We start from the raw sequence: 26518 nt of genomic DNA, 5'->3' as shown, positions 1-26518 counted from the left end.
CCACATTTTGGACTTTGCGGGGGTGTCTGGGTAATACAATCTGGGGCGATTTGGGCATATCATGCCTCTGCGGATTCCCACGGGTGTCCTTTTTTCGGAAATGCATGGGGTTCCCTGTTTTCCCCCGGTGGCTTGGACACCCGAGGCCCATATCTGTATGTTGCGCCGGTCGGCAGAGCGTCTCAAATTCCAGTCAGAAAACAGACTTGGGTTACTTGTGTTTTAGGCTTTCCCCTTGGCGGCCAGGTAGGTGCACCCACACATGTGAGGTACCATTTTCATCAGGACACCAGTGGGAACGCGGGACGGTAGGCCATGTGTTGTGTTTTGACCCATTTGCTGGTGGCCTTTGTCACACAACCCTTTCATTTCCGAAATGTGACCTACATTTAGTCGCTGCTTTAGGCACCATACACTTTTGTAACCTGCACAAGTCACCTACCCTTGAAAAGGTCTGCTTGTGCTCTTTCAAAAAATGTGTGCTTGCCGTTCCTCACCACATTGGTTTTCCCAATTTACACATGCTTAGTGCGTCTGTTCAGGCCATGAGCGCAGAACTCCTGTGTACCATGGCTCAGTGTTTGGCTTGTGGTATTGCTTGTTTTGTAAAACACTACAAAAAATGTGTGCTCTCCTAACTGCAAGAGTCGGGGGAATGTAGCGGAGCATTGCTTTTCTCAAAATTCATAGAAGCCATTGCCGTACCAAGCCAACCATGTCCAACACATACCTTTTTTTCGGTCATTTTCCCGCTTTTCCCCCAATCGATGGCAGTCTCCCCTACCTAGTTGTTGCCTGACCTACGCAAATCACCCCTTCCTAAACTTGGAATTTTGTCCACTTTTCAGAAATATATGCCTTTCTTCCTCCAATTCGGCTTTCCTACCCTTTTCTTCCATTCCGTCCATTCATGTACAATTGGCAAAAATGGCCAAAATCACCTACTTCTCACAAAACGGTTGATAACACATCAAAATATTTTTTTTCCGTTTCCACTCAACCTGTTCCTGAAAGCCAGGAAATTGGGGAACTCAGCACAGCAAACCATTTGTTCCTAGCTCTTACAAGGAAAAAAACCACAGGCTTCTTTGTACATCATTGTATTGGCATTTTTTGAAAAAACCCAACATTTTTGCACTTTTTGCTTATTTTCTCTCACTCCCTACAGCAACCTAGGATTCCTGGGTGGCGTTACGACCTCCTACATGTGGGGAAAAAAGGAGCCAAATTTGGCTGAGATATCTCATGTAACAAAAAGGTTACAAGCCATTGAATGGCCACATACCGAAATCACCAAAAAAGGCCCTGGCACTGGGGAGAAATACCCATGGCACTTAAAGGGTTCAAAGAAAGCCCATACAATTATATTTAAGGCTGCAAACTTTTTTTACATTTTTACTAATTCTTGCTGCAGAGATAAAAGTATTTACAGTTTATTTATAAAATAGTCTTTGAAAGCAAATGGCAGTCCATATCACTGGATCATTTTTTTTATTCCTTCAACTGTCATTTCCTTCAAAGCAAGGTGGGGGTTTCTCAGCTTAATTGAAGGTTTTATTGCCCCTTCACACTTCACAGGTTAGTGTCCCAGGACTTCTATTGTCCCAGCCTGGGGCACAGCTGAATTTCTGATGACCGTGTGAACTTTCTTTGTCCTGGCCCATTCAAGGTTTTTCAAGCTTGCAATTATCACTTTTATGTCCTGGAAGTTTATGGTGTGTCTCCCTTCCTAGGGGGATGTTTTGCAGCTGGCAACTGGAATTACTGTTTTTTTTTTGGTAGCTTCCAAATTCAGCACATGTTTTAAATCTTTATTCTCTTATTTTGGGTCCCTAATTAAAACAAACCTGTAGAATAAAAATAGCCCCTGTATGTATTTTCACCAGCCTATATGAGTGGGTACTCCCTACTTTTTGTTATCGGGGGTCAAGTCTGATGGAAGGGAGAGTCTACGAAGAGAAAAAGTACAAGACAGACTGACTTCCCCTCTCTAATGGGCCTGTGAAGACACAGGTTTAGATACAGAGAGGCTGCTTACTAATTTTACAGACTAAGCACCTTGTGGGAAAAACTTATTTCAACTCAATGCAATGTAGCATAATCATAAATCACTTTAATGTTAATTCATAAAAACATAATTAAAACATGTTATTGGCTTCTACATGAAACAGTCATACCTTTCATTCCACTCATACGTTTTACAAACACGGGGTTCTACAATTTGAATGTTCTTCTACCATATTCATTATTCACAGTATGCATGACATAGGAAAAAACATTTGGTTTTCCTTTTGAGTCGACATATGTTTCGGCCCTTGATGGAGTACCACCGTTGTCGGAGGTGGTCAATAAAGCGGATGTTGGGCCATCAATTTTTCTTAGAAGATTAGTTTCGTTCTCCATTCACATACAAATGCCAGATCTATAAAAATGAATTAAATCCATATTACAATATGATCAAGTTATTCCCAGTTTGGTTGTTTAGAGGTGATGACTAGTTTATATAATTCTAGACAAATGCACTGTACCCACCTGTGATTCGCACCATTTAATAAGGACCAGTGAGATTGGACTTCTGGATATATGGTTTATTCTCCAGTGTCCGGTACCCTACATTAAAGGGTACACAAAATGATTATGGCCTCATCAATTGCCTGTATATTCCTTTTCTAATGGAAACATCCTAATGACTAAGAGACTTACGGAGGGCACCTCTGTGTAGGTGTGTCTTCCAAACCACTTTTATATTAGTAGCGATGAATGGTGGACAGCTTCCATCATTTGTGGCGTTGATCCACCTCTGTTAACTGTAGTGCTGCCTGTTGATAAAGGGCACGAAAACATCCTTTTAACTGCGGTGTTTCAGTGGACTTTTTAGCATTTAATTTTTTGCTTAAACACAGAATAATTGAAGCATTAGAAAGCTTCCTTATTGTGTTTAGCACGTCTCCAACAGATTATTTTGTGTTTATATGGAGGAAAAAGAAGTCGTCTTACAGAAATCTCTGACAACATTTAAACTGTGTAATACTGAAGTACCAACTGAATAAAATAACCTGCTGAGAAAACTCAGTGTTATTGTATGCAAAGTCGAGTGAACCCCCGGCTTTGTTCTCGTTTACTGATTGGGATTAGCTTCCTGTTAAAGGCGTTTGCTATTCAGGTTTTAGCCCCAACACGGCTTCTTGTTATAAATGCAGCCTGATAGATTTCAATCATTAGCTTTCATTTTCGCATGTGCGGCAGGGAGCTTTACTCTTTGTAAGTTTGTGCTCATTTGGAGATCCTTTGTTGCATTTGAGCTGGCGGGCGCTGTTTTCTTCAATACGCGTGGCGGAATGTTAATGGCGCTGCAGCCCTTTTTATAGGTCACCTGATTACAGGTGTGCGAGCGTGAGAAGTCTTGTGACCGTGTTTACAACGTTGCAGAAGGCAGTATTTTTTATACATTGTTGCTTGTATGTTTATATAGAGCTATTCTAAACAGCTGATGATATTTTCTAATAAAATATCATCAGCTGTTTAGAATAGCTACTGATTTAAATCCCTCAGGCTGCATTCATAACAAGAAGCCGTGCTGGGGCTAAAACCTGAATAGCAAACGCCTTTAACAGGAAGCTAATCCCTAAACAACCAAACTGGGAATAACTTGATCATATTGTAATATGGATTTAATTCATTTTTATAGATCTGGCATTTGTATGTGAATGGGGAACGAAACTAATCTTCTAAGAAAAATTGATGGCCCAACATCCGCTTTATTGACCACCTCCGACAACGGTGGTACTCCATCAAGGGCCGAAACATATGTCGACTCAAAAGGAAAACCGAATGTTTTTTCCTATGTCATGAAGATTGTGAATAATGAATATGCTAGAAGAACATTCAAATTGTAGAACCCCGTGTTTGTAAAACGTATGAGTGGAATGAAAGGTATGACTGTTTCACGTAGAAGCCAATAATGTGTTTTAATGATGTTTTTATGAATTAACATTAAAGTGATTTATGATTATGCTACATTGCATTGAGTTGAAATATGTTTTTTTCCCACAAGGTGCTTACTCTGTGAAATTAGTAAGCAGCCTCTCTGTATCTAAACCTGTGTCTTCACGGGACCATTAGAGAGGGGAAGTCAGTCTGTCTTGTACTTTTCCTCTTTGTGTATTTTCACCAGCCACAAACCCCTTCACATTGCTAGTTAATGGCAGGCTTTCCTTCAACAGTTGACTTTTTAAATGGGCATTTTTCTCCTTTAGTTTTGCAAAAAGCCCATTTTTACATGTGTCGAAAACTGCTATCATCTCCTTCTTTAAATTCGGTTTGGCAGCTCCTGGATTCCAACACTGTTTTGCAGCTATAGTCATTTTCTTGAATGCAGGTGTTTTGTCTGAAGCACGGATAACTTGAAACTGACCTGACTCAGAGAGTTAGTCTCTTTGAACTGCTGAGCTGTGGATACTTTTGTAAAGAAATAAACGCATGTTCCCGGGCGAGTAAAAGTGAAGTTGCTTATTGATTTCTCTCAGAGTTGGTTTGACAGGGCCTGTCATTCAGAAATCATGCCTGGTTTTTCTGAGGCACAATGAAATATCCTGGGCGCGGCAAGGCCTTTTTAATCACAGTACTTTAAGACGGAACAGATGGAATTGGCGTCAAAGCAGCATTTTTAAAGGGTGAAAATGTTTCATTTTGAAGGGGAATTTTGGGTTTTCAGCAAAGCAGGGCTGCCTTTTCACTTTATTCCCTTTTTATATGTTTCAGAACACACTGGCACGCTCCTTCAGTGTGTCCCCTTGTTCCATCTTGCCTGAAGTCTGCTAGGCAGGATGGTGCAGCCATCTTTTTGTTGCTGCAAAAACACAGTTTTGAGGTCCTGGTGCGCACAGGAGCCAGAATAAGACACAATGAGGTTGAGGGAAAATAATGAATCACAAGCAAACCCTCACATGAAGGGTATAACCCTTGTTAGACGACAAGAGGCTTGTGACTCCACAGTAGACACTGTCTTAGAAAAGCAGGAGGAAGCTAACCTTCATCCTCAAACCATGATAATATTATCAAGGATAGAGGACAACAACGTTCATAACTCTAAAACAATTACATATTTTAATTAATATTCAAACAAATCAATTACATAAATATATTAGAAACATAGACAAATGGAATGCTTTTTCAAAAGAAATTCAAAAAAACATATAATAATGACGACATCACTGTACATAAGCAATGCAAAGTAATTCCATTCAAGGGTCCCAACGACGGGGTCTAGGTGATTCCAATAACATATACAATGTCGTTGTGCACCAGCCTCTTAGTTAGTTACTCTCCCACTCATACCACTCGCACACACTCACAAAATAAAGTTCATTCGTTCACACAAAATAAATTTCAACAGTAATTAAAACAAGCCCAACATGTTTCTTTCCTAAAGGGCATTAATCCGTGGAAATTCATCAGGGGAAGAATTTCAAGTGGGAATCTTTGTATATTAACAGTGCTTATTTCTTGTTGCGTACAATGGAGTTCGTCAAAGCACACGTCTGTATATTGCTTTCATAGAAATCCCAATAATTTGATTTCATGGAATTCTAAACGTTGGACTTCAAAGGGTAGCTTCCCCTGCAAGAGAGCGGTACAGAAAAAAAGCATATCTATTTCCTTTAATAATTGTGTGTACATACACTAATAATCCAGAATTCTTAATTAATAAAATTCCAGATGATGTAGAGCATACAAATGGCTCAATACAGAAAATTGTTTCAAAAGGCAGACATGGCTCCAAAGCCTAACATCCATCTGTCCATTAAGATAGTACATAAAGGGTGACCCAGATCAGAGGAATCTGCGACACGCAATGGTGTACCGGGTGATCCGACAACAATAGCCTCCAGGAAGGAAAACCTAGTGGATGGGAGGGGGATAAATAAGTAACACCTATCTACAGTGGTCGACCCATTTCTAGATTTACTCCAAAGCCCCTGGTCATGTGTCCCAAGGGTAAGGTACAGTGTTTCGACAGTAATTGACATTGAGTAAAGGAAGGACTAGTCAAAGTGACGAGTGAGAGAAAGAAGCAGAGAGAATACCTTTCTCAAAAATTCCTCTCACATAATCTTTTCCTTCTAATGGTGCATAATTCAACAGTGTTAGTTGGGTCCACAATGTTGACTAGGTCTCTAAATTATAACTATTCTAAGTACTGGAATCATTGTCCCAGGAATTCAGGGGACCCTCTATCTCAGTCATGCTGGCAGTCCACTAGAGAGGATTAAGGCTATCCATAAAGAGCACACAAAGACTTACAACGTCATGGAAAGCGTGGCGTCTACCCTGTTAGTAGCAGAGTCTCTGCGTCTAAACGTTAAAGGTTTTAGAACCGTGTTGTATATTTGTTGTATATTGCTATCCGATGTGTGTCCAACGTCAATGGAGTAATGTGTTCCAGCTTTAAAGAGAATAACGGGACAATTATGAGGAATGTTTAGATGATGGCAAGGTCCTGAAATCTGTGTTATCTAATTCAAGGTGTTGGCAGTACCCAAAAACGTACCCTGGTTGTCACTATTGATGTGCCCTTTTAAATCATCCCGGCCTCTCATCCGTGTAGGGCGGGATACGGTATGGTGACTCAACACCGTGTGCAGCACATACCTAATGTTTGGGATGTCAAGCATACACCCACTCAACAGATACTGGTGATTTCACAAAATCTATCAAGGGGGAGAAACGGCATACTCGTGTTAAATCCAATGTGTGTTTATATGAAAAACGCTAATCCTCCCCGACTTTGCAAAAACAGAAGCTCACCAACCGCATGCATCAGTGAAAGAGAGAGGGAGCAAACGGTTGTGGGTGTATCAAAAATCCAATTTGAAGGTTTGTTACGGACACTCCCTGTCTGTGATCCAACTTAGGGTCAGTGCACCCGTCACCCTTCCGCGCTTTGTCAACAGTACGCGGGGTGCTGGAAATGATCTCCATAATGTCAAAAACCGAAGTGCAAAACGGTAATCGCGGACCATGCACGTCTGTGAACCTAATCCGTGGGCAGCGGGTTCACCTATCCCTAGCCTTGTAGAGGGATTACGAGCAGACCAAATGGTGTTCACCAGATTCCCATAACGTGGCTCACCTCTAATCAATGTGTCCGGTTACTTCACGGCACCACAAAGTTCAGCTGTTGACGCTGTTTCTCCCAAGGTCCATCTCCTCAGTTTGTGGACACGTACACTTCTTTTGTCGGGATATCTCGTATTTAAATAGAGCCATGTGCCCGGCTATCTGCCAATCCGCACGGACGGTGTGCGTTCCAAGATGTCCGGTGGTGTCACATGATTATCAACTGTCGTCAGACAGAGGCATCACCCGAGGCAGCCATCACTGTAGTTCCATCACATCAGTGCAGCATGCCACAAGCCTTTACTGCCGTGCCCTCCAAGTCTCCGACAAACAGGGTAAGAGTTTGAGGGCGGCCTCCACGTGCGTCCACACAGTCTAAATCCGTATCTTGGGAAAGCCTGCATTAGTACGTTCATGGGAGTTACCCGTGTATGTAGTCCATGGGAATCGCCCGTGCATGTAGTTCATGGGGTTGTAAAATGTGGCTCACACCAGTGTTTATCACGCGAGCTATAATACCCAGTCAAGCCTCTCGTTCAGCCCTGTTGTCATACTTGAATTCTCGTTCTTTTTTAGATTGAAGAATTCTATCCCGATTAATGTCATTACTGGGTTTCAGTTTGTAAATAATAGACCAAGATAGATCCTGTACCTGATCCTGGCACAGGAGCCAGCGCAGCCATTTGCTGTTTTCTTGCGCAAATGCAGCTTGGTGATGTGGTGAAATACTGTTGAGTGAGTCAATACATCCCACACAACAAACTGTTACATTTGTGTAAATTGCAGGCATACAATATTTGAAGCTTTTCTGAACCATCCCTACGTACATCAAGGGTTTGCATTTGGGAAGAAATGTGATCTGGGAAATGCAACTAATTCATTTAAACGTATTCCAGGAGCACATTCTATGTACAATTGATTGAACAATGCGTCGGTAACCATTTCAGCTGACTTTCCCTTTTACAATCCAAACCGAACCGTACCCATATATACCTGCTGTGTCACAGCGGCCTCAGCGTTCTGTGGAATGGCCATGTACCTTTTTAATATTTGATGCTGGTTTCAGCTATTGAAATTCAAAAATCCAGAGTTTAGCCTTTGGTTACCTCAGTGCCGTATGCCTCCAAACTGTGGTGCAGGGAGGGAGGGGGTGGTGCACGCCATCATCCTATTAACAACTACTTTAACATATTCATGCTTGTCTAACGAAGATTAAAATCACTATCAAAATCTGTAGATTTGCCTCTGAATGTGGAACACATCGTCACATAAGCTGACAGGGCTCACATGCGCAATCTAGTGTGGATTTCACAGAATTCGCGTATATCCACAATTAAAAGAAATAAGGAAATGCTTAACCTATTAGTGTTTGGTTTTGCTTTACACTGGTGACTTGCTTTAAGTACCAAGATGTGGTATTTGGACCTTTTCAGAGTTTTTACTTACTTTGTTTAAAAAAAAACTGGTATTTGTAACGATTTGGCTGGTTTGAGATTATTGAGCTCTTTATGTATGCTATGGATTGTGAGCTTTACATGATTTGTAACCTTTTGCAGCTGATTGACCGGGCCGCAAGCGCCCCAGATGATGAGAAAGAAGCTGCTAAAGCTGCCCAGACTCCTACTGATGAAACCTGGAAGGAACTAAGTTTGTTGAGGGCGTCACCAAAGCTGTTTCGTAAGCCGAACCGGGAAGCCCTTTGTGCACCTTTGCCACCCCCCATTGAAAGCGAAATTGCTCCAGGTTTGTACCAGTGTCGTGCTTCCGAAAGTGATTGACTAACTGTGCAATCTATTAAAGACTGCATCTTTTTTCCACATTTTTGTGTTGTCTCATCACCACGTTCCTCGTCTCTAAGGAAAGAGCTCTGATGCCTGTGGGCGGCATCGCTTTATATATAAATAAATAAATAAATCAATTCTGCCTCTGCATGCAGACTTCAAAGCGTATGGTTTGATTTGGGGTTGTTTTACCGCGACTGGAAGTTTGCGACGGAAATGACCGCATGAGAAATGTACGTAATACAAAATTGTTTGTACATTTCCCATTCGGTCATCCACTGTAAAACAACCCCACATCTATGGAATTTTGACCGAATCCTATGGTTTGGCCCTATGACAAAATGCATTGCCACAGTTGATGTCTTCAACATTATATATTAGATCAAAGGTTTCAGACAAAAACAGAGTGGCGGCACATAATCCTGAATTGTAAATGTACTTTTTTGTGTACTTTATATATTCTACGAGCTATCCATTTCTTAGTGCATCCAGTTTTGGCAGATGGGCGAACTGAAGTGCAGCGCGATAGCGATATGCTCGTGACAACTTTGCCCCGCACAGTGCGAGATTGCAACTCCAATCGGCAGGTTCCAGTGTTAGAAATGTTGACAATAGACACAATTCCCTCTCGTGACGATTCTTCTTTTCTGTCGTCGTGCATGACTTGGTGGGTGCATTTTTACAGTTCTGTGATGTTTGTACTTTTAAATGAAGGAAGGTTTGTACGGCTATGCTAGTTTTATATACAGTTTATCTGGTGCTCCTTTAACTTGCTCCGATTTTACTTTCAATTATTAAATGCCATTTTGGATATGGCTTCCACAGTAAACCTTTCACAGCAGAGGATGATGGAATCGATAATCAATTGCTTTGATGTTCTAGCAGTGCGACATGGCATTTTCTGCCCTGCCACTGGTCACTAAAGTCCTGAGGGAGGTAGAGGAAGCTCATCATCCCAGCCACATCAATCTGAACCTCTACCCTTCACCATGTGCAATGCTAGTACATGGAACAGCTCAGAGGGTTGAAAAGGGATATGATGGCAACAGACACAACATAAAATGAAACATTGGTAGCTTTCAACTATAGTGTGCATGTCATCTTGGGGTTCGGAGTGAGGACATAAGACAACTGAAGCTTTGCTCTAGTTTTTTATTAGATATTATCCAGAATGTATGCCCGTAGTTGATTGCTAACTGAACTATAGTTATAAATAAAATAAAATTGCTTATATGCATCGATTGGCACCCTCACTTGCTTCTGAGCTAATGGAGAACACTCTATTTAAATGCTGTCCCTCCTGTAACAAAACATTCCTGTAGGTAGCGCCCCCCCCCCGCCATTTGGACAATAGCTGTCCTCCGAAGAGATCATGCTGAGGAAAAATGTGCAGCTTGTAAACTTTGACTAAAACTATCAAGGAGCGCTGTACAAAGCGATGGGCCATTTATGGAATATCAAAAAAACCCAGTTGGCAAACGAAACTAAAGACTTCAAAGCCGAAGAGGGTAGCTGTTTTGACGGCAACACTGATTAGCCAATAACTGCGGAAACAAATTTTTCCTCCCTGCCAGTCCCCATCTCCAAAGGGCAGACGTCACAGACTGAGTCTCGCTGTGGAGGCCACAACTGGCGACATTAAGACTGCCCATATAAAACACAAATGCCATGTGCCAAGACCAAAGTTAAGTGGACATGTTTCGGCTATCAAAACAAAGTCGGTCGACCCATCCACGAAACATGTCCCCGTTTTGATGCTGAAAAGCAAACCTGAGAACTCGTGTGTAAAAATGATAGAAAGAACACTGTTGAAATTTTCAACGTCGACTTTGAAGGCAGGTATAGAAAACATTTTATCTAGGACAATTCAAAAGAAACGCTTCGGGGTGGAACATACAACACAAATATGAACCCACCACAGACGCATGGACCGAGCAAAAATGTCAGGACTCCATGGACAAAGTAGCTTCCTGTTAATAATAGAAAAACGGCCCGTTAAAAGGAAGCGTGAAACACCATTAGAGGGTGGTGGTGGTTTAAAAAGACCAAAGTTAAAAAACGCAAAGTGAAGTTGCCCTCGATCAGCAAGATGATTATTCAGAGGGCAAGGTGTCGATCTATGAACGGGATATCGACCCCACTGTTTTTTTAGCCTTAGATGTTGAGGACACTCCTATCACCTCCTTGCCCACAGATGATCTCTGTTTATATAATAGCCTTTTACAGAGATCAGCAAAATATTTTGGGATGGTAGCACAGGAGTCAGAAGAGGACATAGATGTTATTGAGTACTGATAAAGAAGCCCCAAGTGGACTCCCAGGGGCAGGGGTCGGTTCTGAAGGAACCCCGCAGCACAGCAAGGAAGAGTCGGGGCACCAAGCTGATAGACAAACCAAGTTTTAATATTGGAGAGAAAAGTATAGTAAATAGAGTATTGGCAAAGTTACAGAATGACAAGTGACAATCTGTTGTCAGACGGAGCGCTCTGCCAGTATTTGCTCAGTTTATTTTATATAGCATGGCATAAGCGCTAACACTGATATGTTCTTATTGTTTCATAATGGCAGGTGTTATTTTCCGTGACGTCTCTAGACCTCTTTATAATAACAGAAAGCAGCTTGTTGTGATAAAGCCTTGCGTTGCATGCAGGGTACATTGTGTGGCAATATCAGTAAGCAGCTTTGGTGTAAACAACAGTTATATTCCTTATAGGGTAATGGTGTACACAGTTATAGCAAGGCACTGGCAGACAGTGTTTTGTGTCCCCATGTGGGCAGCATTGGGTCATGGCCTGCCGAGTAAAGGTGGTGCATGGGCACGTTGGAAGGACAGAGTGCAGTAGGAGTTCTTAGTCACTGGCAAGATGGAGAATTTAGGGGCTTAAGCATATATGAGAACATCAGCATGTTATAGTAGCAGGACAATCCTGCCACATCAGTACGTACAACATGAAAAGAAGGCAGTTGCCCAGTATTTGCCAGTGTTAAAAGAGAATAGTGCCATCTCTTCATAACCCTGTGCTAACAAAACCAGTCAACCCCAGGGTTGAGAAGAAGTATAAACCTGTGTCCACAGATCCAATGTACAGGGTTACTTAACACCTGATTCATTAGTGGTCACTACCACACGTAAAAGGGGCCTAATAATTAATTCTCGCCATATAAAGCAATAAGATGAATGCTTTAGGGAGAAAAGTGCCAATGTCCTCTGCTTATCAGGCCAGAATAGCAAATTCTTCTGCACTAATGGCCAGGTACAATCAAGCTCAAAGGGACAAATTGTGTGATTTTAGATGTCCGAGAACTCTTAGAGCAGGTTATAGGCAAGGCAATAAGCGTGGGTAAACAGTCTGCAAATACGGTCATAAAGAACACCCTAGATGCAGCAGACACTGCTGGTGGGCTTCTTGCTGAGGCCATGGCCATTAAGACATGTGTGGTTACAATGCTCTGTATTTAAGCCAGAGACCCAATCAACACTTCTAGACATGCCTTTTGAAGAAACTAACCTTTCAAGTGGATTGTGTCCTCCAACATATTCATCTTAAATGTATTCCATCCAGCTTTAGCTGCTTCGGAAAGAAATTTCGGCAGAGGGCGCCCGTGCATCGATGACGTCAAGTCGATGGTCCCTCGAAGGCCTCAGTCATTGGGTATACAAGTAGCACGCGCAGCGCCCGTTGGCCTCAGTTCCGTTTTTCCACGGTGCATGTTGCTTCAGAGATTCGGCGCGCCTCGAGTTCTGTGACGCAATGAATAATACTGATATATATCGATATGTCCTCGTCATCGACGCCGACCACGACCCCGCAATCAGGTTTTAAAAAGTGTAAATCTTTCAGTACGAAAATGTCTATCACGGACCCGCACCGAGAATGTCTGTGGTGTCTCGGGGAAGGCCACGACATGGAGGCCTGTACGAAGTGTTAGGCGATGACGGGAAAGGCCTTGCGAGATAGGAAGGGAAAACTACAGTGAGGTCGTAAATCCGACCGGAAAGCCGCTAGTGTCGAGTCGAGGTCCCGTGAAGAGAAGTCTCGTCGACGCGAAAGGCAACGGCCCAGGTCCCGAAACGATTCCCATCGCTCGTGGTCTTCGATTAAAAAATCAAAGAAAAGACGCCACAGGTCCCCCTCCACCTCGCCTTCGGACGAATCCCCAAAAAGAATGAAATGCCCCACAAAACATTCTTCCTCCGAAGAGTGGGAAGCATTCAGAGTTAAAATGATGGAGGTGTTCGAGACAGCGAAGCCTCGGTCCGCGCCTTCTTCGGAAGCCGGCCGGGAGCGTCATCGCTCCGACACTCGTGCACCCTTGAGCCCGGGTGATCGAAGAAGGAAGGATCGAGAACCTTCCAGGACGCCGAGCGAAAAAGACCGGTCGAGTTGACCGCTCGAGGTCACTGACGCCGTCCGAAACCCAGCGCACCGCGAAGGGCAAATCTTCGAAGAGCGCCTCGACGCCATCGAAGCCGGCTCCGTCCACGACCACTATTTCGTCGGCGCCATCGACGCCTTTGGCAACGTCGACACCGAAGCCCTCGGCGCCAAAGGTTCCAAAGGCTCCATTTCAGCCAACTCAGCCAGAAAAAGGAAAATAGAAGGCTGAAAAGGATGTAATGCCTTCAGGTTCCACTAACACATCTCCCCCAGAAAAGGTTTTTAAACCTCTTCCTGTGAAGGAATTTTTCAAATCCCTGACCTCAATTTTTGAGGAACAGGAGAGATTTGATGAGGAGAATGTACCCTTTGGACTGGAATATGATACCCCAAATGTCCCAGAATGCCTGATTTCTGAAGAAATCAGGACGAGGGACCTGGTGGAATCCTTACATAATGCAAGTGTCATTGATACATCTCCTGAAACAGATTTTGGCAGGCCAGAACCAGGTGAGCGTGCCAGTCGCTCATACCGTCAACTAATGACAAAAGTGGTCGATTATTTAGGATGGGCTACACCACCAACCCAATTCATCCAGGATGATTTGACCGATATATTGGACCATGGTCCCACCGAAGATCCAATGTAGCCTTGCAAAATAGGGTGGCCAAAAATTGGGAGACTCCGGATTCTATTACTCCAGTGAATAAATCCCTTACTTCAAAATACCGCCCTGCCAGTAGCGACCCCGGCTATCTGTCTAAACATCCCCCTCCCGAGAGTCTGGTGGTCCAGGCTGCCACAGCTTCAAATAAAATGTCATACCCTTCTATCCCTCCGGACAGGGACGGCAAGCGTGTGGATGGCTGGGATTGTAAGGTATTTTCAGATGGGAGTATGGCGTTAAAATCAGCCAACTCCACATGTGCCCTGGAAAAGTTTTTCGTACACTCTGTGGGAGTGCATTGCAATGGCGGCGGAGCACTTATCAGAAGGGGACGAAAGGGAAGGATTCCTAGCCATTGTTAGAGATGGAAAGGAGGCCATGCAGGAATCCCTTCAATCTGGGTTGGACACTGCAGATAGTGTGAGCAGGTTCATGGGTACTAGCACAGTAATGCGCAGATTTACGTGGTTACGTAAGTCGGGTTTCGCACCAGACGTGCAGAACCGTCTTCTGAACATGCCCTTTGACGGGTCTCACCTTTTTGGCAGTAAGGCTGGCGAGAGCCTTGAGAGGTTGCAGACCTCAAATGCAGCTGCCAAGTCTTTAGGAGCTGCTATTGGGCAACCTCAGTCTTTTCGTGCGCCAGGACAATCTTGGAGGGGACGATCCTATTGTTACTACTCCTCATATGGAAATGCGAGAGAAATGGCCAGTCAAAGAAGCCAGAAAAAGGCCACTCACGGTGGATGACAAAAACGTGCAAAGCCAGCTCCAGCTGGAGCCTCTTTGCCATCAGCGGCTGCAGCAACCGCCACAAAACCGCTTTGAGGACTTGCATCACAAGACACCAGTGGGAGGCAGGCTGTCACAGCATCTGCAAGAGTGGCAAGCCATTACTTCAGATGTTTGGGCTCTAGAAATAATAGCCCAAGGTTAGTGCCTTTCTTTTCTAACGCAACCTCAAAGCAGTCCACCAGGGAGACCCCTTTTGAAGTTTTCAGACCCGCTCCTGCAGCAGGAAGTTCTATCCCTGATGGAGAAAGGTGCTATAGAACCAGTACCTGTATCAGAGAGAAACAAGGGATGGTACTCCCCTTATTTTTTTATCCCCAAAAAGGACGGAGGACTGAGCCCCATCTTGGACTTAAGAGGCTTGAACAAGCTCCTCAGGAAGGACAAGTTCAAGATGGTTACTCTTTCTCAGATCCTTCAGGCCCTGCAACTTCAGGATTGGTTGGTGTCATTGGACCTCCAGGATGCTTACTTTCATGTGCCAATTCATCTCAAGCACAGAAAATACCTGAGGTTCGTAGTTGGCGACTCGCACTATCAGTTTTGAGTCCTGCTATTCGGATTGACCTCCGCTCCGAGGGTCTTCACCAAGTTAATGGTAGTGGTGGCAGCGCACCTCAGGAGAGGGGGGGATTCACGTCTACCCCTACCTGGACGATTGGTTGATCAGGGCACGTTCTGCCGAACAAGCACTGGATTATCTGAAAGTCACCTGCCACTTCCTCCACAAACTGGGCTTCTCCCTCAATTTCAAGAAGTCACAAATGACACCTTCCCAACAGCTCCAGTACATAGGGGCTGTATTAGACATCCTTGGGAAAGAGCTTGCCTCCCAAGTTGAGGGCTCAAGACATTCTTCAGATGGTTTCCAAATTCCAAAATGCCCAAAATCTCCGGGCCTGCGACTTCTTAAGGTTACTCGGACTCATGGCATCCTGCACCTACCTAGTGCCAGAGGCATGCCTGAGGAAGAGATCCCTTCAATGGGCTCTAAAGACTCAATGGTCGCAGTTCTCAGGTCAAATGACTATTTTCTCCAGATTCCGAACATAGTTCGGCAGGATCTTCTGTGGTGGACTTGCACAGAAAATATCCTAAAAGGAGAGCATTTTTGGCAACCATGGCCGGAGATTACAGTAGTGACGGACGCCTCACTCATTGGGTGGGGAGCTCATGCCAACGATTTGACAATCAGCGGTCGCTGGTCTCCATCGGAGTCCAAACTACACATCAACATTTTAGAGCTGAAAGCAATCAGACTCGCGCTGAAGGCTTTTCTACCATCTGTCAGAGGAAAACATTTCTTGATAATGGCGGACAACATAGTGGCCATGCATTATCTAAACAAAAGAGAAGGTGTAGGGTCACTACCTCTGTGCAGAGAGGCAATGCAGCTCTGGCATTTGGCAATTCAAGAAGGAATCTCCTTAACAGCAGTTCATCTAGCTGGGGAGGAGAATATGACGGTGGACGCTCTGAGCAGGCAGAGCACGGTGTCCCACGAGTGGGAACTGGCTCAGGAAGTCATTCAAGAGATCTTCGCCCTTGGGGAACCCCTCGAGTAAACCTATTTGCGACCGGAATCAACCGGAAATGCGAAAGGTATTGCTAAAGAGAATTTCCCCCGAGAGGAGCTCTAGGGGACGCGTTCGTGGTGGAGTGGAACTTCCCACTATTATACGTGTTCCCTCCAATTACCGTCATTCTTCAGGTCATCAGGAGACTGAGACGGTTCGGAAACCGCATGATCCTAATTGCTCCGGATTGGACCAGGAGAACGTGGTATCTGGACCTTCTAGACATGTCCATCTGTCCCCCGGTACACCTTCCTCAGAGAGAGGACCTTCTCTCACAAATGGAGGGTCAGGTTCTCCATCCAGAGGTCAAGATTCTCAACATTCACGCTTGGTATCTGAAAGGCTGAGATACAAGGATTGGGACCTTCCAGATGACGTCATGGAGATGTTGCTTTTGGCAAGGAGACCAGCAACAAAATCTCTATGCCGTTGGAAAAAGTTTTGCAACTGGTGCAGAGAAAAGAATGTTGATCCTTTTCTATGTTCTATCCCGGAAGTACTGTCCTTCTTCTTGTCCCTAGCACATAGAGGTCTAAATGTTGGGACCATTAAAGGTTATCTTGCAGCGCGTTCCATCTTCAAGCGCTTGTCGGAAGAATGCTCCTATTTCAAAATTCCTTTAGTAGTACAATTCTTAAAAGGACTCACCAGTGTGTTTCCTCCTTACCTATCCCAAGTACCAATTTGGGATCTTAATCTGGTTCTACAATTCTTAATGTGTGCCCCTTTTGAACCCTTGCACACTTGTTCATTTAGATTACTGACATGGAAAACTGCTTTCCTAGTTGCTTTAACATCTGCAAGAAGAGTGAGCAAATTGCAGGCACTGTCTTCTGGGCCACCCTATACTGTGTTCCATAGGGACAGAGTGGTATTAAGGGTTAAACCCTCATTTTTGTTCGATTTTCATTTGAATCAGAAGATTGTTCCACCCGCATTCTATCCTCCACCTCATCCTAGTAAGGAAGACGAAAGATTGCACAGGTTAGATCCAAAAAGATCTCTAAGCTTTTACATTTCTAGGCTTTCCAAGCTTAGAGTGGATAATCAACTTTTCATTGGCTACCCAGGAAGGAAATTGGGTCAATCAGTGTTGAAACAAACCATATCACATTGAATTGTGCTTTGCATTTCAGAATGCTATAGATTAGCGGAGAATGACCCACCAGAAGGCTTAATGGCCCATTCCACCAGAGGCATCGCCTCTTCGACAGCCCTTCAAAGAGGTGTTCCTATAAAATCCATTTGTGATGAGCAACTTGGTCTTCGCTGCATACTTTTTCAAAATTCTGTAGTCTGGATGCTTCCCAGTCTAAGGAGCTGAATTTTGGGAAAGCAGTACTATATTCAACCATTTAAGGGTATCAAAAAATCTACTCCCTCCTCCAGAGAATTGTCCATACTGCTTTGGGAGTCCATCTAAGGTGAGGAATATGTTGGAGGAGACAATCCCCTCGAACGAACAAGTTACTTACCAACTGGTAACGTTCTTTCGATTGGATGTTCCTCCAACGTATTCCTCATCGCCCTCCCAACCTACCCTTCTGTAGATTTTTTCGGGGTTATTGCCACTTCAACTCTCGCAAGGCTAACACCTGACTACCGGCACAATCTACACAGTAGAACAAGAGTGAGGGGGGAAAAACAGAACTGAGGCCAACGGGCGCCGTGCGTGCTACTTGTATACCCAATGACGTCACCCTCGACGGAGGCCTTTGAGGGACCATCGTCTCGACGACATCGATGCACGGGCGCCCTCTGCCGAAAATGTTTTCCGAAGCAGCTAAAGCTGGATGGAATACATCTAAGATGAGGAATACGTTGGAGGAACATCCAATCGAAAGAACGTTACCAGTTGGTAAGTAACTTGTTCTTTGCCATGGCGGTGGATGAGGCACTAAAAAAAAACAAGAAAGAAAATGAGACGAGGAGAAGTGTCGGACAATTGTCACACCGACCATATGAACAAAGGTCCTCTGCAGGAAAGAGGAATTTTCACGCACCACAAGCTAGCCAATGGGCACCCCAGGCATCATACACACCTGCATCAGGCTCATGGTATCACAGCTAAGATTAGCAACAGTCAACCACATTTGGAAATCAATTCTTCCTTGTATGAGGATGAGCATGTGGCCGAGGGCAGGCTCAGACGAGCTCCCTCTGCCGCTAAACCATGTTTTACCAATTCAAGTTCCCTCCCAAGTCTCCCAAGTAGGGAGCTGCATAACCTCATTCACTTGCATCGGAGAGTATAACTTCAGACCAGCAGGTACCATCAACAGTACAACGTTGGTACTGCATGGAATTCCTAACAAAACCGCACTGTCGTCCTCCAGTATTCAGACATCTATTTCCGGAACATATAACAGTTCTTAAAGAAGAGGTTCAGATGCTTATAGCAAAAGGAGCCATTGAGAAGGTTCCTCCTCATCTGGTATACAAAGGCATTCTATTTTGTGGCCCTCCAAAAGGCCAGAACAAAGAGACCTTGTTCTAGACTGAAGGCCAGCAAACCAATATGAACCAAAAAATCCGAATAACCACACAAACGGGTAATTCCCCTCCTCAAAAAAGGGGTTTACATGGCAGCATTGCATATGAAAGATGCACAATTACATATTTCAATGCTCCCAGGCCATCGAAAATATCTTAGTTTCTTTTCAAAATACACCAGCATTTAAAATTCAAGGTTATTTGTTTTGGAATTGCCTCGGCACCTTGTGTAGTCACCAAAGAGCTCACGGTGGAGGCTGTACACCTGTCGCAAAGTAATCCCAGTCTATCCCTATCTCGTTGATTGGCTGGTAACTGGATTCAATGGCAAGCAATGTCTATGGTGTTGGTCTATTTGACCTAAAACACACTCCCCCTCAACCTAATCTATACCCTTACCCACCCCCATATACATATATTTAGCTAAGTTTGACTGGAAAAAAAAAGGTCAAAAAAATGTGATCACATTTTTTATGCCAAATGATTTTAGGTCAATTATGCTATTTTTATTTCACTTATTAAGCGCCAAAGCCCAAGGGCATCCAGGCGCTGTACAGATAGGACGCACACAATGTAAAGACGTTTTCATTCAAACAGTCTAGTTTTCAACCATTTTCTGAAAACCAGGAGGTCCAGCACCTCCTGGTCCTGGATGCTAATGGCATGTCTATTACCCACTCAGGAAATAATCAGTCTTCAACGTGATTAAGGCTTTTCCATCAATCAAAAGAAATGAAGCCTAAGCTCGGTCAAAACAAGAAACTCTTGGGAGCTATTCTATACACAAAACTGGGCATCTCTTACCTATTGCAAGATGAGGTGCAGGCATTATTGGCAAAAATCCAAAGTTATTCTGGCAGTTATAAGATAAGTCCAAAGAGTCATGAAATTGTTGGGCATTATGACATCCTCCATTTACATAATTCCTCATTTATGACTCAATATGCGACCATTACAGCAATTGTTAGCAGTCTCAAGCAAGTGGGGTGATCAAATACTCTTGCAAAGCATAGTGGTAGCACTCAAGTGGTGGACGAAGGAAAATGTACTGAAAGGATGATCTTTTGTCAACAAACCTTGTCCGATAAATATCACAATGGACGCATCCATGACAGGTTGGGGGGTACATTGCCAGCACCGCACAATACAGGTAAAGTGGTCAATGCAACCACTGAAGAGACCCCTAAAAATCTTCGAGCTTCAAGCAGTGCAAATGGCACTATGCTTTTTTCAGGCAAGCCTCGTCAACAAGTGTTCTTATCAATACAGACAAGACAACCGCCATGGTTTAAATCAACAAAGGACGTGGAACACACTTACTGGAGTTGTCGCTACTCGAACAGAAAATTTAAAAGTGGGATTTTAAGAGACACATCCTCTTACAAGCAGCACGTTCCAACACAACTAGCTAGCAGACAGCTTAAGCAGGCAGAAAACGAGTGGCAATTAAACACTAGCACACCCAAACGGATTTGTGTATTGTGGTGGCTTACAAAGCTTGATCTCTTTGCAACTGCAGAAAATGCAAAATGACAAAACTTTGCATGCAGATGACCATAGACTATCTGTGTGCTAGTGAGGCATATTTGCTTACTTTCCTCCCTGACACCTCTGTTACCAAAGCTAATTCACAACTTCCATCAGGAATATGGAAACGTGAGTTCTAACTGCCCAAATGTGGGTGGGGCAGTTATGGCATTTCCATCTGCTGAACATGTCACTTTGTCCTCCACGCATGCTGACAACATCAGTAGACCTGTTAAAATAACTGTCTCTGCAAATCACACACCCAACACCCCATTTGCCAACCTAGCATCTTGGCTCCTGATGTCCTTGAACCTGGCCACTTAAATCTATCATTGCAGTGTAAGAAAACACTAAAGGGGGCACGTCAACCTAACAACAAACATGGTTACTTAAATGGAAAAGAATATCATTTAGTGTGCAAAAAATGGTATCTGCCCCATTGACTACTCCGACAAACATGCTAACCTACCTCCTTTCCCTACTAGACTCAAGCCTACCATTTAACTCACTTCAGGTCCACTTACCTACTTTATCAGCATACACTACATCTCAACACATAATTTGGTGAAAAATTCCTGTTAAAGCTTTTATGGAGGGGATTAAATTAATGTACCCACCAATAGCACCTCCACCAACAGGATGGGATTTTTACTTTATTTTAAGCTAGCTAATGGGACCACCTTTCGTACCTCTGCATACAGCTTCTATAAAGGACCGTACGCACAAGGTGGCTTTCATAATTGCAATCACATCCATACGAACGATACGTGAATTACAAGCAATATCCATTTCAGAACCTTTTGTGTCCATATGCAAAAGCGAGGTGGCGTTAAGAATGAATCCCAGGTTTTCACCAAAATATATGTTTCACTTCAGTTAGTCCAGCGAACTTTCAGCTTTCTTTCAAAACCCTCAAAACGGGGTAAAGATATCTACATACCCCTGATATAAAAATAGCAATGATGTACTACCTCAACAAAACAGGTCCGAAAGTCTGATCAGTTGTTTGTTTCAGTGGCAACAGGAAGTGAAGTAGATCCAGTCACTAAAGGCACCCATTGCTAGATGGATCGTCAAATATATACAACGATGTTCTATACTTTCAAAAAAGGCACTCCCCTTTCACACCAAGGGCACATCCTACAAGTAATACAGGAGTGGCACTCGCTTTACTTGCAAAAGTTCTATTGTAAGCAATGTGCAAAGCGGCAACCTGGAGTTCGTGCACACATTCACACAGCACCACTGTGTAGATACTCCGACACAATCAGATTCACAAGTGGGACAGGCAGTGTTAAGACATTTATTTGCAACTGCACCCTAGGCTCTCCCACTGCCTGCTTCAGGTATTGCTTGCTAATAAAAATTACTTTAAGTGTACTCCTGCTCATGTTTCCTCAGGGCAGAAAAACAACAATCTGAGGCCTTTGACACGTGAAGGAGCATGGGTAGCTGTACACGTAGGTCAGGGATAATGTTCCAGGAACGCCCCTGTCGACGCCTTTTTTGAATTCGAAAACACAAGATGTAATACTCTGCACCAATCACTGGATGCCGGTTTATGCATAGCATGCGATTCTAAGCTGATACAAGCCACATAAAGCAAATTACAGGGAATGTAATATATATATATATAGTACTCCAGCATCTGCCATCCAAGCACTGTAGCTAATAGAGCATTACAGTCTGCATTTAACCTAGCTGTCAAAAACTAAACGGAAACCAAGTTTCTTTAAAGTAGGAATGTACATTTATTTATCAATTATCCAGAGCAGGTCTCAGCTGTGGTTAATGGTTCTGCCTCTGCTTCACTCGTACGTTTGTAATACATACCTAAAACGGATCACCTGCTTACCGTACAATTTTTCTGTTATGTTTATTTAGTCCTTTGAATGGGGTTTTAAGTCCATACTTCTTTCTTTCCCTTCATAGATCCTCCGAGCGAAGAGGCAGAGTGTGAAGAGTCTGCAACAGACCAGAATAAGGTCCAACCTTGTCTCACGCTGCAGGACAAGTTGAATCACTACTATCAGACCCGCGTTACTATTTCAGAGGATGAGATTTCCCAGTGCATGCAGCTCGCCCATGCCATCCTTGCGGAAATACAAGACTTTCTCTGCAACAAGCACCCAGACTTGCCGTTTGGTGGCATGCGGATTGTTGGCTCTCTGATAGATGGCCTTGAAGTCCTCACTGCCGATCATGTATGCTTTACAGTGCCCCTGGCACTGGAGACTACACTTTGGAGTCTTATTCCAGGAGACCAGACAATCTTAAATATCCCTCAGTTTTGGCTAGTTAAACGGGTCGGCCTGGAGTACATTACTCGTGGCCGAAGTCCCTGGGATAGGTTTTTAGTGGGTGGATACCTTTCCTCAAATGTCATCATAGAGTTTTTACACAAAATATTGGTGGGATCCATCAACTGGCCTTCAATTGGAAGCATGCTGGGTGGAATCATCAGGCCGGTGGTGACTCCTGGGGAACTAGGGCTGGAAGTGAACCATGATCAAAACCAGCTGAGAATCGATATATTCCCAGTTATTAAAATGGTGGACACAGTTCTCCTTGCTAGGTCACTTGAAAATAGTCCAGCAGAAAACCTGTGGTTCCAGAGTTTTTATATAGCAGAGACCAGTAAACTCAAGAACTTGGATGAGAAAGATGCTGGTGTGCGATGCTGTTGTCTTAAAGTTCTGAAGGGCATCTGCAAGAGCCACCAGCGCTTGAACAAACTAACAGGAAGCCACGTTGCCCACGTAATCCTCCATCTTAGTGAATTGGAGTATGATTGGACAGAAGGTGCCTTAGCTGCCAGATTTCAGCAGGTAATCGAAGAGCTGATTGGTTACCTGGAGAATGGCTTTCTACCCTGCTACTTCAACAACAAAGTGAACATGTTTTCACAATTGCATGTAGAGGATATAGATGAGACGGGCTACATGCTTTACAGCACCCTGTCTAACCCCGAAGTCTTGATATGATATGTGCTTGCTTGGATGCAGTGTGGTTGAGGACTTGTACAGAAATTGGCCTTGAATGTACTTTTGTCAGGATGGGCAAATAGAAGTTCAAAGTGGGCTCTTATTGCAAATTTGTATGTGATCTTATGAATTAAAGTATTCAGTTTTATATATCTAATGAACTGCATATTTGCTGATGGGTAATCGGATATGCAATAGGAGGGAACACCTTTAGCTGCAAAATGTTCTTGCGGGAACTGAATTTCTGAAAATGTTCAAACCTTTCCTCTATTCTAGGTCTAGTGGGACCTGCAGTGATTAGTTGGGTCTCTCAATGGTGTCTCCTTGTGATCAATTAATACGAATTACAAAATTCGACATGCATCAAAGCAATACAATATAGATGAAGGGGGCTCTGTTCTTGTATAATGTGTTTCCAGTTGAAATGTGCTTATACCTGCTGGTCTAGGGTCTGCTTGCTGGGATAATGGAGTCTTTTAAGTGCAATAGACTAGGGTAAGTATAGAAACAGTGAGCAATGGACTGTACAGGAATGTATTTAACAATGTTGCGCCACCTTTGGATTAAAGTTGTATTTATGAATTACTGTTGCCTCTAGTAGCCCACTACACTTGATCATGCTTTGGGTGTCTGGCCATTAGTTCTAGAGCTGCATCAAGTCTCTCCCTGCTGTTAGGCCTAACCTTCCACAGGGAGATTTCTTGCTCCAATCCTGCCCAGAGTTTCGCAAATATACAGGTCCCTAAATGTATTAACATTAGCTTCATTTGAGGAGGAAAAAAAATAGATGTATATGAAGGAGTCTCAAAAAGCATCATCCCTGTGCTTAATGTGTCGCTAAGTTACTTGCATCAGGGGCTCTCATGTTCTCTAAATGAACTTACCAGGTAGGCTTACTCTTATTTAATAGGACTGCTTTGTGTCCCTTGGTTGAATCTTATTTAAGGAACACTGCGCAGAGGCATGTGTTCATGTAGTTGTTTTTTTAATATGTATTGTGTGGTGCCGTTTATATAGTTTCATGCCTTAAGTCGCCGTTGCTACTTAATAATGTTTGTATTATCAGAGTGCTAGAAGTGTAAAAACTAGGAAAAAACCATGCTCTAGAATATTGAATTTTGATCTCTGGATCGTTTTACTGACGACTCTGATGTAACAGAATCGACTTACGCTGCTTTTATGTGGTGTTAAGTGTCTCCACAATAGCTGAGGTGTCAGACTAAGTTGGATAAGGAGAGTCAAATTAGTCTCATCACTGACCATTGTGGCTGATCCATCTTTCTGCACAGGCACTCCTAATAGAATGCCAGTTAAGGGAGCATGGGGCTGATGCCACTGCTTCCCTCATGATGTTCTTGTGCATGCGTAGTCTTAAAGGAAGGCATGAGACTTATTCTAAGGAACGTGGCCCATTCCAGGCTATTACCAGCTGTAGTCTCATTACCAGTCGAATGAGTAAATGTTAAGCTAGTTGGCGATGGCATAATATCAGACTCTAACTTTCATTAGTCATGATTTGATCATCAACAATGCATGACTACGGGCATAGCTTCTAAACGGTGACCGGTCTCCTTGGGCCTAGAACTTAAATTCCTATGTGCCAAGGAAACATCCATAAGACCAATTTAGGTCTTTAGATGATAATCCTGTCTACTCGGCATAAAGGCATTTACTCTCCCAACCCCCTCACCCCTGCAGGTTTCTCTATTTTCAATCGGTCACAACCATCGTAACCTATTACGTAGGTGGCCCGTCGTTCTAATATTACGAATCACACAACGCATCTGTTAAAATGTAGATCTTACCAGTGCCTAAGTCTACATTTCTGTTCTTATATTATGTTTCATCAGTAAAATGGCAACACATGGTTTTACAGAATTTTTAAAAAACGTAGACATTTCAGCTTGGGCATTAGCATTGATTGAGTCTTTTCGTGGGAAATGTTCTTTTGTTAAAGAACTACTGTTTGTGAAATATTAGTATCTGATTCTGTTGAACTGTAGAAGAGAATGTAAAAATGGACTACTGGTTCCGTTTTCTTTCCAGGGGGTAACCCTCCCAAAAAGAGTGCCATAGCAGCTACTTTGGGGTTCGCACTTTTCGCTCTTGCGGTACAGCAACTAAGCGGAGACAGTTGATCCCAGTAGCGGATGCCTTTCTTGGTCCCAACCTCTTTCATGTGTGCTTTGTGTCTGGTGCTTCTGTCGCACCCATGTAAATGAGCAGTGACTTGTCTGGTGTTGGGGGGCTCATAACATATTTATTTTTTACTGCCACTTGCATTTATCACAGTTGCTAGAATTATTTTTTCTTAGTGTGTGTTATTCAAAGTGTTTGGTCGAAAGATGCCTGCCAGTTTTGCACAATAATAGACTAGAATTTGTTAGTTTGAAGAAAAATAGAACTATTTTTTAAATGTGTTTTCTGCACCGTTGGAATGGTATATACATAATATCCACTTGCTTTGATTTTCTTAGATCCTGTAATCTGCTGCTATTTTTGTAAAAATTACTGTCAATAAAGATTTTTGAACTGGTGTGTCCTTTTTGTGACAGTGGTGGTAATGTTTACTTGCAATAGACAACAAATATTGCTGAAGATGAAGTAATTCCCATAATCCATAGGAGTCTGGTCATTAATGTTCTCATTCAATCTAGTTGAATTATTTTGCCTCTTTTGCATTGCACCTTTTTCATACATAACCTTAAAGGGAATGGTTCTTTTGGCCTGCACTTTTCAGTTTGCACTAAATGTATCTTCTTCCAATTGGTCATACTAATTATCTTCAAAGTACAAATGTGTTTTATCCTCATTACATTGGATTGTTGGCATGTTATTGCAAACCGTGGGACAGCCAAGGGGCTTAACCTTTTGTTAAAATGCCCTTCACATCAATGCCCGTGTCTCCTTTAGCCAAAATGCCACCATAACAAAGTTCACTCCATCGTTCATTTTGTTTTAATTAAACCCCTAAAATATTAGGTTCTGCTCTACAGTATCTCTCCTCACTGACCATTGTTGAACACGAAAGGGAGAGAGTGAAAACCGCTTGTCTGGCTTTGCAAGTCTGAAGACCTCTCTAGCAGGTCGTACCTTCATAATGAGTATGCTAGCCCTAAAATAGTCTGGGTGGTGTGCTGCCTACCTAGTGTGGCGGGGTCAGAAGGATGAGACAGACCAGGGTTCACCATGTTGTTA

General features: G+C 43.3%; 1 protein-coding gene across 6 annotated transcripts in view; it reads left to right on the top strand.

Moving 5' to 3' along the window:
- Positions 1–25856, top strand: part of MIEF2 (mitochondrial elongation factor 2) — a 226562-nt gene extending 200706 nt beyond the window's left edge. For all 6 annotated transcript variants that reach the window (XM_069645698.1, XM_069645699.1, XM_069645697.1 and 3 more), the window contains 2 exons: positions 8676–8862; positions 22269–25856. In XM_069645698.1, the coding sequence (XP_069501799.1) occupies positions 8676–8862; positions 22269–23320 (1239 nt within the window). In that variant the 3' untranslated portion in view covers positions 23321–25856. The remainder of the gene's footprint in view (positions 1–8675; positions 8863–22268) is intronic.
- Positions 25857–26518: the final 662 nt, after the last annotated feature.

This window comes from Ambystoma mexicanum, chromosome 2p (genome assembly GCF_040938575.1).
Source record: "Ambystoma mexicanum isolate Mex_15411 chromosome 2p, UKY_AmexF1_1, whole genome shotgun sequence".
Lineage (NCBI taxonomy): Eukaryota > Metazoa > Chordata > Amphibia > Caudata > Ambystomatidae > Ambystoma > Ambystoma mexicanum.
The sequence above is the reverse complement of the archived record's forward strand: the minus strand, read 5'-3'. Positions and strand labels throughout refer to the sequence as shown.